At 41.3% G+C, this 12,349-nt stretch overlaps 1 protein-coding gene across 6 annotated transcripts in view; it reads left to right on the top strand.

Moving 5' to 3' along the window:
• The window catches only part of LOC100664982 (adhesion G protein-coupled receptor E4-like), a 106,143-nt gene that overhangs the window by 51,083 nt on the left and 42,711 nt on the right, over positions 1-12,349 (top strand). For 5 of the 6 annotated variants that reach the window (XM_064280421.1, XM_064280416.1, XM_064280419.1 and 2 more), the window contains 5 exons: positions 3,204-3,280; positions 3,946-4,081; positions 6,455-6,562; positions 9,506-9,690; positions 11,111-11,278. In XM_064280421.1, coding sequence (XP_064136491.1) covers positions 3,204-3,280; positions 3,946-4,081; positions 6,455-6,562; positions 9,506-9,690; positions 11,111-11,278 — 674 coding nt within the window. The remainder of the gene's footprint in view (positions 1-3,203; positions 3,281-3,945; positions 4,082-6,454; positions 6,563-9,505; positions 9,691-11,110; positions 11,279-12,349) is intronic. The other variant, XM_064280417.1, reaches the window with a different exon arrangement.

The raw sequence follows: 12,349 nt of genomic DNA, 5'->3' as shown, positions 1-12,349 counted from the left end.
CAGCCAGGATCTATCTGACATCAGCAATGATATCCCTGGTTCCAAGTCTTCTTCTGAAACTAGCCTGGATTTCTGGCAGTTCCCTGTTGATACACTGCTGTAGCTGCTTTTGAATGATCTTCAGCAAAATTTTGCTTGCATGTGATATTAATGATATTGTTCTGTAATTTTCCCATTCAGTTGGATCACCTTTCTTGGGAATAGGCATAAAAAAGGATCTTTTCCAGTCAGTTGACCAGCAAACTGTTGTCTAAATTTCTTGGCATAGACTAGTGAGCACCTCCAGGGCTGCATTTGTTTGTTGAAACATCTGAATTGATATTCTGTCAACTTCCGGAGCCTTGTTTTTTGCCAGTGCTTTCAGTGCAGCTTGTACTTCTTCCTTCAGTACCAATGGTTCCCGATCATATGCCACCTCTTGAAATGGTTGAACATCGACTAATTCTTTTTGGTATAATGACTCTGTGTATGCCTACCATCTTCTTTTGATGCTTCCTGAGTCATTTAATATTTTCCCTATAGAATCCTTCACTATTGCAACTCAAGGCGTGAATTTTTCCTCAGTTCTTTCAGCTGGAGAAATGCCGAGCACGTTATTCCCTTTTGGTTCTCTATCTACACCTCTTTGCACATGTCATTACAACACTTCACTTTGTTTCAAGCCACCCTTTGAAATCTTCTGTTCACTTCTTTTACTTCATCATTTTTTCCTTTTGCTTTAGCTGCTCAACATTCGTGAGCAAGTTTCAGAGTCTCCTCTGATATCCATCCTGGTCTTTTTTTCTTTCCTGTCTTTTCAATGACGTCTCGTTTTCTTCATGTAAGACATCCTGGATATCATTCCACAACTCATCTGGTCTTTGGTCACTAGTGTTCAATGCATCAAATCTATATTTGAGATGGTGTCTAAATTCAGGTGGTTTTTTTTTTTTTTATACTCATGGTCATATTTCGGCTGTCGTGGACTTGCTCTGATTTTCTTCAGTTTCAGCTTGAACTTGCATATGAGCAATTGATGATCTCTTCCACAGTCAGCCTCTGGCCCTGTTCTGACTGATGATATCGAGCTTTTCCATTGTCTATTTCCCAGATGTAGGCAGTTTGATTCCTGTGTGTTCCGTCTGGTGAGGTCCATGTGTATAGTTGCCATTTACGTTGGTGAAAGAAGGTATTTGCAATGAAGAAGTCTTAGTCTTGCAAAATTCTATCATTTGATCTCCGCCATTGTTTCTATCATCAAGGCCATATTTTCCACCTACGAATCCTTCTTGGTTTCCAACTTTCCCATTCCAATAACCAGTAATTAGCAATGCATCCTGCTTGCATGTTCGATCAATTTCAGACTGCAGCACCTGATAAAAATCTTCTATTTCTTCATCTTTGGCCTTAGTGGTTGGTGCAGAAATCTGAATAATAGTCGTATTCACTGGTCTTCCTTGTAGGCATATAGATATTATCCTATCACTGACAGCGTTGTGCTTCAGGATAGATCTTCAAGTGTTCTTTTTGATGATGAAAGCAACACCATTCCTCTTCAAGTTGTATGAAATATGAATCTAGGAAAATTGAAAATCATCAAAAGTGAAATGGAACATGCCATAGACATTGATATCCTAGGCATTAGTGAGCTGAAATGGACTGGTATTGGCCATTTTGAATCAGACAATTATATAGTTTACTATACTGGGAAAGACAACTTGAAGAGGATTGGTCCTCTGCTAGTTACTCCCAAATCACTCCACCCTATTTTTTGAAAGCATGTTGTCATGGATTGAATTGTGTCCCCCCAAAATATGATGCCCATATTTCATATTGTGTGATTGTCCTTTATTTTATGATCTGATGTGATTTTCCTATGTGTTGTAAGTCCCAATATCTGCCTGTGGTTAATGAGGCAAGATTAGGTTATGTTGAAAAAGGATTAGGGTAGGATGCAACACCCTTACTCAGGTCACAGCCTTGATCCAATATACTGGAAGTTTCCCTGTGGTATGGCCTGTGTCACCTTTTATCTTAAGAAATAAAAGGAAAGAGAAGCTAGCAGAGAGAGAGGGACCTCATACCACCAAGAAAGAAGAGTTTATCCTTTGGACCTTCGGTCCCTGTGCTGAGTAATCCCTAGACCCGGGGTAAGATTGACAAGGACCTTCCCCAAGACCCAACAGAGAGAGAAAGCCTTGCCTTGGAGCTTGTGCCCTGAATTCGTACTTCTAACCTCCAAGGCTATGAGAGAATAAGTTTTTGTTTGTTAAAGCCAAGTGCTTGTGGTATTGCTGTTTGGCAGCACTAGATACGACACACGTTGTACCACTGCAATCATTTAACTGCTGTGTTTTTATGCAAATAATGCTCAAGTTCTACTATTTTTTTGTCAACTGTGCCTTCCCCCCTCCACGTTGAGGTATTTCATAAGTGCATTATGCTAATTGGTTTGCAGCAGCATGTAATGACAAATTAATTTAATTGTAGACTCCCACCTCCACAAGGTTTGTCCCTCTTACTAACCAATGTTCACAAGGCCTAGCATCATGGCTGGCTGTTAGTAGGCACTCAATAAGTATTGTTGACTGAGTTCTTGGACGGAAGGCCTCACCATAAATCCCTTTGTGAATTCTGCTTTAGGAGACACTTTGGACTCCTTAGAAGAAAATTAAGGTCCTTGGATGGCGAGAGTGGTTTTCACTTAACTACTAACCTAAAGGCTGGAGGTTCGAACCCTCCCAGCAGTGCCATGGGAGAAAGGCCTGGTGATCTTCTTCTGTTACGATTAGAGCCAAGAAAACCCTATGGAACTGTCCTGCTCTGTCACATGGGGCCACCAAAAGTTGGAATTGACTTGACAGCAATTGTTTTCTTTCTTTTTTATTTTTAGAAGGGAATTAGAATGGGCTGTGGAATCATTGGAGCCCTTGGGTGGTACAAACAGTTAACGCATTTGGCTGCTCACCAGAAGGGTGGAGATTCAAATCACCAAGAGGCATCTCAGAAGACAGTCCTGGTGATCTACTCCCAAAAACGTGGCCATTAAAAACCCTATAGAGCCCACGGGGTCACCACGAGTCAGGGCCAACTCGATGGCAACTGCTAGTGGTTCTGGTGGAGCAGCAAGGAAAGACCTAACTTGAGGGTGATTGGAAGAAGGGATGTGACCAGTGACATGTTCTCTCCCATATTCCATTCTGATGGCTATTTTTCTTTTCCAGAGCACAAAGGTATGACGACCCAGCCACCGGTGGATGTTTGTATGAGTGAGGATACAGCCCAGACTTGGACAGAGTTGGTCAGTCTTACCATGTCATTCTCCTGCTCAAACACTACCACGCGTCCCTATTACTTTCAGGATACAGCACTTCTCAACTGAGGCTGAATTTGTTAGACGTTTTTGGTTGTCATCACTGGTGTGTGTTTGTGTATGTGTGCACTCTTGGTATCTAGCAGGTAGAGACCAGGGATGCTGCTCAACATCTTACAATGTACACAGCAGCATCCCCTACAACTAAGAATTATCCAGTTCCAAATATTAATAGTGTCGAGACTGAAAAACCCTGGAATAGAGTTAAAATGCTTCAGTTATTTTCAAAGAACTGCATCAAATACCTAAAACCTCATCCGCCACCACCTCCCATCCCTTGTCTTTCTCCATAATGCACTCTTGTAGGCTCCAGAGGTCTCAATCTCTAAACCTTCAGGGTCTCGTAAATAAGATGTAGCAATTATATACCCCTCACAGGGCTGTGAAGGATAAATGAGAAAACAGAATTTGTTGTTGTTGTTGCTAGCTGCCATCTAGTCAACCACCATCTCATGGTGAACCCATGCACAACAAGATGGAATCTTTGTGATCCAAAGCAATACCTGATGGGATCACCCAACCACACTTACCCATGTTCTCACTTTCTTAAGTTTCAGTAAGGTTCTATCTAATTAGCTTTATTTTTTTTAAAGAAAAATACATGGAACAATGGAACCAAAAAGGACATTGCAAAAGTGGCTACCCAACTACTTCAGGAGGCAGAATTAAGTATATGGAATCAGAATTTTGTTTCTCCAGGAAAGTATGAGAATCCTGTGCTTGATATAGGTAAGAAACTCCTTAAATGGTCCCCATAAAGGGATATGGTTCCTGGTATAGTTGACTTCTAGGAATGAAGAAATCTTTTAGATCCAAGCATTAAAGAGTTTCCACACGGACGTTCTACACAAGTAGGGCTCTACTTTCAAAATACAAACCCAAGGGAACAAACCAGTTATCTTCCTCTTTCCACATCCCCTTGGTATGGTGGAAAGTACTTAGGAACATACCCGCCATGCTCCTGTGGCTGGAGCAGAAAGATCCTGTAGGCTCAGTTATATATGCTACTAGACAATCTAAACCTGGTGCACGTAACTGGTCCTTCACCTTTCCTCCACTGGGGTCCCTGGGGTCCCTTCATTCCAGAAAACCTGAGTGAGGACCATCCTTATCCACCCAAGTGGTTCTAACAATCTTAAACCTCAAAACAGAATGGGGGGATAACTAACTATCCCTTCCATTTTAGGAATTTCCTTAACCCTGGTGTCTATCTAACATTTCAGAGAACCATCTTCTGGTTTTGTTGATTTTTTTTTTTTCTATCATTAGCTTTCTTTTTACATTGACTTCTGCTCTCATCTTTATTATTTCCTTTCTTCTACTTTCTTCAGGTTTCATTTACTTTTTGTTTTCTAGCTTCTTAGTAGAGTAGATCCTTGATTTCAAAACATTTCTTCTTTTATAGCATGTGCATTTGAGATATAAATTTAGCTATAAATTACAACTATACTTTTCCCTCTAAGCACTGCTTTGGCTGCATTCTGCAAATTTTCTTATGTTGGGCTTTCATTATCATTCAGTTGAAATATTTAAAATTTTTATTTGTGGTTTATCCTTTGTCTCATGGGTTATTTGTTGTTGTTGCTGGATGACAAAGAGTCAGTTCTGACTTATAGTGACCCCATGTGACAGAGAAGAACTGGCCCATAGGGTTTTCTTGGCTGTAATCTTTATAGGAACAAATCCCCAGGTCTTTCTCCCTCAGAGCTACTAGGTTGGTTTCAACTGCCAGTCTTCACTTTGCAGCTGAGCACTTAACCTCTGTACCTTCAGGAATCTTTATGGGTTATTTAGAAGTGTTTTTTTAATTTCCAAATATTTGGAGCTTTTCTAGTTACCTTTTTTGTTGTTGTTAATGATTTTTTATTTAATTCTGTTGTAGTCTAAAAGCATATTCTGAAATTTCAATGCTTTTGAATTTATTCAGGTTTGCTTTATGTTCTGTGTTGATGAATGTTTCATGCAAACTTAGTTTCTGTATTAGGATACAGGATCTGGTGGTATATCAAAGAACAAAATAACTACAGCTTAAATAGAGAGAAATGTATTTTTTTTTTTTTAAGAATTTGAACAAAAGGAGTCAATGACTGATGTGACAGTTCCATGGCTCCTCCAAGACATGCCATCCTCAATGTCCAACTTGCGTCTGTATTTCAAGATGGTGACTCTAGTTTCACATCCCCTAACCAGCCATTGGGAAGGAGAAAGAGGAGAAGCAGAAGGCCTGCCCATTCTCTTTAGCACACACCACTTCCAATCACCCTTCTGTTAGCCTGCAAATAATTACATGGCTCCATCTAGGTGCAAAGAAGACTGGGAAATGACTTGAGGTTAGCTTAAATTTGGAGCCCTGGTGGTGAACTGGTTAAGAGCTCAGACTGCTAACCAAAAGATCGGCAGTTTCAATCTGCCACCCACTCCTTTGAAACCCTATGGGGCGGTTGTACACTGTCCTATAAGTTCGCTATGAGTCAAAGTCGACTTGACGGCACAAACAATTCCAAAAGAAAGAAGAGGTGAACGCATATGGGGCCAATGAATAGTCTCTGTTATTGCCCCTGGATAAATTTTCACACTTCTCCAGAGACAAACTCTGTGTACCAAAAACTTTTATGAGGGTGATCTTTTTTCAGATCTTGTCCTTATATGGCTGAGAGAGTTTACTCAAGAGATCCCTCCGAAATACAGATGATCTATTCCCAGTTGACTATTCCTTGGAAAACCTTTAAATGGTTGCTTCAAAAAAATTAAGTTCTTTCCTTAGCAGGCACTCCAAAGTACATTCTTAATTTTTTTCTTCCCTTTAAGTTTCCTGTGGTATAGATTTACCTTGCCCGCTCTAGTGCTGGCTCTGGGAAGAATGACCATCTCTCTCTTATTGGGTTGTGTCACCAGTGTGTGTTGCTTAGGTCATTTTGGCAGCTTCATACTCAGCAGCGAAAGATGTGTGTTGGGGGAGGAGAGTGCCATTTGGCCTACCTTAACTTTGGAGCACACACGAGATGAAATTACAAATAGTGGGTTTTCCAAAAAAGAGAGTTCTTCAACGAGTCTTAGGCGTGAGAAGCAAGCAAAGCAGGATCACTTTCTTTATGTTTACAGTCTATGAAACTAAGACGTGTGATGAGACAAGCAAGAAAACAATTTTGGAAGCTGGAAATAACACAATGGTTATTGACTGTGCCCATGCGTTCACAGAAACCACAAGAGGTACTGTGTTTAAGGTGGATTCTCTTGACCTCAAATTCTAGGCACTGTGTCTCATTTCCAGGTGACTGGGACAAGGGGTGGGAATTGTCTTAGTTATCTAGTGATTCTATAACAGAAATACCAGAAATACCATGAGTGGGTGGCTTTAAGAAAGAGAAATTTATTTTCTAACAGTTTAGGAGGCTAGAAGTCTGAATTCAGGGAGCCAACTCTAAGGGAAGACTTTCTCTGATGACTCTGGGGGAAGGTCCTTGTCTCTTTCAAATTTTGATTCTTGGTTCCTTTGTGATCTCATGTGGTGTGGCATCTCTCTTCCCCATCTCTGCTTCCTCACTTACTTGTTTAATCTCTTCTATATCTCAAAAGAGATTGACTTATAAACACACCCTACACTACTACTGTCTCATTAATATAACAAAGTAAATCTATTCCCAAATGGGATTAAAACCACAAGTATAGAGGGTAGCATTTACTACCCATGAATTAAACCAAACCCATTGCCTTGAATGGATTCTGACTCATGGCAACCCTATAGGACAGGGTAGAACTGCCCCATAGGATTTCCAAGGAGCAGCTGTTGAATTCGAACTATTGATGTTTTAGCTAGCAGCTGAATGCTTAACCACAGTGCTACCGGGGCTCCACACATACATTGGGAGGACACCAATCAATCTATAACAGATACTCTAAAAGTTTCCAAAGTAGGGAGATTCTATATGGTAGAATTGAAAGCTCTGCCTTGGCCACTGACCAGGCAATATTAGAGGTGAAGTTGGATTCTCATAAGGAGTGTGTACTTTGGGACTGATACCAAGGTCAAACAGAGATCCCTTAACACACTTTTTAAAAGGGTGAGGTTGATACATTTCCTGTTTCCTCAAGATTGTTTAAAAAGGCAACCACTCAACACTCACCGGGGGTAGATGATCATTGCTTTGAATACTTTTTCCCTTGAGAAGGTTCTTTTTGTTGTTGTTGTTGAAATAATAATTCTGGTTTTTATTCCAGAAATACAAATAATTTTTACCTGCTCCTCTATAGCATTAGAGGCTGTTCAGGCTGTTACAGTTTTTACCTAATAATAAGGGTTGCTATCACTTATTATCATCTTAATTTAAAAAAACTTTCCTCCAGATTCAGAAGATTTTACTTAGGATATTTAGAAGGAGCTCTTATTTGAACATTGTTATCTTTTTACCCTGAGTGCTTCTTTTAAAAACTTTTTCTATGTGTTCTGTATCTTTAAAAAAAAATTTTTTTTTTTGTTCTGGTGAAAATCTACATAAGAAACATATGCCATCTCCACAATTTCTACATGTACAATTCAGTGACATTAGTTATATACTTCAAGTTGTGCACCCATTTTCTTTATATCCTTTTCCAAATCATTGCACCAACATTAACAGCAGCTCAGTGCCCCCTAAGTAAAAACTCCCCCATCCACCTCCCTTTCAGCCCTGGTAACAGCTAATAATCTCTGGTTTCTATATATTTGCTTATGTCATATAAGTGGTATTTTACAGTACTTATCTTTCTGTGAGGGACATACTTCACTCAGGATGATGTTTTCAAGGTTCATCCATGTTGCGGCATGCATCAGGACTTCATTTCTCTTTACAACTGAGTCTTTTGAGAATTGTTTTGTCGTCATTGGTTTTCTTCTATCCTACTGGCTATACACTTTTTCTTTAAAGAGTCAGATAATAAAATATTTTTGGATTTTCAAGCTGTATAGTCTTAAGAGAGAAAGAGACAGGAAGTAAGGACCATAGAGACAGAAAGATAGAGGGTTAGAGCACCAAAGGGCTGGAGATGAGAGACAGGAAGTGGGGGTTACAGACACAGGGATAGAGTTACAGGAAGTCAGCGAGAAAAAGGGAGAGAGGGTCAGCAAGTCAAAGGGAGGGCTGAAAGGGAGAGGGAGAGAAACTGAGAGAGAGAGAAAAAACAAATTAAGCGGTATGGGCTACCCTGCATACCTTTCCACTCAGTTAGATCCCCAGCATGAACTAAATATGGAAGATGGGAATGTGCAGTTTCCTCATCCCATCTGAGTTTCACCTGCCCCTCTGAGGGCAAGCTTCTTGCCTCATGACTCTGATGTTTAAGGATTCATAGATATTTTCACAGCACATTGATTTACATGTTTTCCATAGAAACCTTTTATCCTGTGTAGTGCATCATATTTGTACTACATTATGCAAACACTGTACCCAAAACAACATGCAGCATATTACATGGGCAATTTAAGGAGTTTCCAAAGGCATTTTGAACTCTACATTAGGTTTGCCTCATTGTTACCCAAAGCTGGACTGGCCTGGTGCGGCTTCTCATCAATTAAAACACACCGAGGTGAGGAGGGAGGAAGAGCTTTTACTGCAAGCACGCAGGCAAGGAGCAAGGAGGTGTATACCTCAAATCAAGCTTTCTGAACAAAGAGAGGCAGATCCTCTTATGCTGTCCTTCACAAGGAACTACATACAAACATCATGGACTACATAAGTTATAAAGGCACATAAGTGTGCTAAGAAAATTGCATTTTTTCCCCCTTAGTATGTACAGAAGATGGCAGATAAGTCCCGCCCTGGGTGGAGATCTTAACATTCAGTTAGGCCTTAATGAGGCTTGGATTACTTTGGGACACTTTTGAGGCTAGTAAAGTGGGTATGACAATCTTAAGGCAGGAACTAGCAACATGCAGCACTCAGGGTCTTGAGGACAATGGAGAGGAAGGGGCAGGTTCAGTGTGATAATGGCTGGGCAGCTGCTAATTGAGCCACACTCAGTGCTGTCTATCACCCAAGGTCTTGATGATAATGAACAGGAGGAGCAGGTTTGCTCCATGATGGCTGAGTAGTTGCTGGCTTTGCTCACTGTCCGGATCCCCAGGTAAGACACACCCCAAACCGGAAACCCTAAAAAATTTCTCTTCTGTGGTCACAGATCAGAGTGCTGTTGCATTGATCACCTATCGTGCTCTTGGGGATATTCTCAATGAAACCTATTTTAGTGACAGAAAAGGACTGCAAGAAGTGAAACTGAACTCTCTTGTCGTGAGTGGCACCATTGGCTCAAAGGAAAAAATTGCCCTGTCCAAACCTGTCCTCCTGACCTTTAAACATACTCAGGTGAGCAAAACCAAGGACTGGTTCTACCCAAGAAGACCAGCACAAGTTGCCATTGAGCCAATTCTGAGTCATGGCCACCCCATGGGTGTCAGTGTAGAGCTGTGCTCCGTAGGGAGCTGTCAGTGAATGATTTTGGGGAAGTAGATCATCAGACTTTTCTTCCCAGTTGCCTATGGGTGAACTTGAACCTCCAACCTTTCAGTTAGCGTTTGAGCACTTTAACTGTTTGCATCACCCAAGGACTCCATCCAGGGCGCCTTTAAAGGGATGTTGGTGTGTTCTCAGGGTTCTGGTAGGTAACTGAATCTAGCTCTGATGGTTCAGAGTCAAGAGAACTGACAAAAGATGTTGAGGCTCTCAAAGATTGCCACAGTGGGGCATCATGATTACATTAAACCTAAACGGGTAACAGAGGGACTAGAATTACTGAGTCCAGTGAAAACTGGAGGAGTGGAGGAGGGATTGTCCAACTGCAGATAGAAATGTTGTTAGTTGCTGTCGAGTCAGCTCCTACTCTTGGTGACCTTATGTATAACAGAACAAAATGTTGCCCAGTCTTGCTCCACCATCATGATCATTAGTATGTTTGAGTCCATTGTTGTGGCCACTGTGTTCATCCATCTCACCTTTGCTGGCCCTCCACTTTACCAAACACGATGTCCTTTTTTAGTGAATGGTCTTTTCTGATGATGTGTCCAAAGTAATTGAGTCAAAGTCTCCAAAAATATTTTCTGATCCACAGAGTTTTCATTGTCTAAGGGAAATCCTCAATGCGATGGATTGACACAATGCCCACAGAAATGAGCTGAAACGTTGCAAAAATCATTAAGATGGCACACCACCAAGCAATATTTTCTGCTGTTATTCGTGGGGTCACTTCAGTGGCAACTAACTAACAACAATAATTTTCAGAAGTAGAGTTCCAGACCTTTCTTCTTAGTTTGTCTTAGTCTGGAAGCTCTGCTGAAACCTGTCTACCATGGGTATTTGAAATGCAGGTAGAATAGCTTCCAGTATCATAGCAATGCACAAGCCACCACTGTATGACAAACAGACAGATGGGGGGGTGGGGAGATGGAAATAGCCTGGAAGAAACACCTGCCTCTCTCTTCTCTTGCCCAGTGATCTCCTATCAGGTCTCTCTTTGCTAGAACCCACGGGAATCCATCCAGCCAACAAAGAGCCTGGGTAAAGCAGTTCATAGGTCAATCCCCAGGGCACTGACATGAGCAGAGAAGGGCATAATTAAGGAAAACTAAACTCCATAGCACAGGTGGTGGTGTGAAACTCTTCCCCACAAGTACTCAAGATAGTGGGATTTTCCTAATCCAGGGTCCAACCCAGTACACATGTGATTAACCTATAAAATGCAAGTAAGAAAACCAGAGAGAGAATCACTTCTATGCTATTGTTTTTCCAGCCTGTTGGTGAAAGAACAAAACAATTCTGTGTCTACTGGGAAGGATCGAAGGAGGGGGGCAGCTGGTCAAGGGAAGGCTGCTCTCGTATCGGAAGCAACGACTCTCACACCATATGCCAGTGCTTCCATCTGTCCAGCTTTGCTGTCCTCATGGCTCTTATGCCCAAGGTACCAGGATTCATGGTCCTCTCCTTTGAATGTGACTGTGTGCAGTGAGCTAAGTCATCCTCTCCACATCTTAGAAAAAGATTCTAAGATAAGGACTCAGATACAAGTAGCTTCCTTGGAAGATGATTCCAGGAAACAGCAGTAGGGGGCTGAGCAGGTGAAACAGGAGAAGGATAGAGAACAATACAGAGAACATTATCAAATCAGTCATCTCTGTGGGCAACTGGAGCTTAATTGCCTCTGGGAAGCTCTGGGAGACAGTGTAGGCCACACACCTCAGAGTTATCCTAACTGAGGAGTGAGGGAACTGGGGCACTGATACACCATCTCTTTCCAGTCATTTGTTGAGAACTGCATCTAGGGGGCACTAATTCTCTGCCATTTTCATGGACATGGGCAGAGTGAGCTCAAAGTAACAGAGAATGCACCTCCTGTAGTGGGAAGTTGAGTTGGCAAGCCCTTCAATGGTCAGGTTCAAGGGGTTCTGGAATAGAAAATATCTGCTATTCTGCAAGAGGGAATCACAGGTAAACCTCCCTGATCAGACCAAAAGGAAGGTAACTGGCTGTCACCAATGACAAAGAATATCCCCTGAACTTCCCAAGTCCCAATCAGGTCTAAGGCAACTCAGGTTTCAAGAAATTTACTTAACTTCTTCCACTATTTCTTTTTAGCTCCTATTTACTGGGTATTTGCTATATGACAACCATCGTGTTGAATGCTTTATATGCGTGGCCTCATTTTATTCATTTAACAAATATTTATGGAGTGCCTACTATATGCCAGGTGCTGTTCTAGGCATTGGGAATACGGCAGGGACTAAGATAAAAATACCAGCCTACATGGAGATGACGTTTGAGTTCTGTTCATTTCAATAGGACCACCACCCTCACGTGGCTATTGAGCATTTGAAATGTGCCAAGTGGCACTGAAGAATTGAATTCCTAATTTTATTTAATTTCAATGGATTTAAATTAAAAGACTGAAGCAGCGTAAAATACTTACGTGTTAAACACAACTTTATTGATTTGGTAGGACCACATTTCATATTCTCCATTGAAAATATAGCAC

Source organism: Loxodonta africana, chromosome 3 (genome assembly GCF_030014295.1).
Source record: "Loxodonta africana isolate mLoxAfr1 chromosome 3, mLoxAfr1.hap2, whole genome shotgun sequence".
NCBI lineage: Eukaryota > Metazoa > Chordata > Mammalia > Proboscidea > Elephantidae > Loxodonta > Loxodonta africana.
Note: the sequence above shows the minus strand (reverse complement) of the source record. Positions and strands in the feature narration are given on the sequence as shown.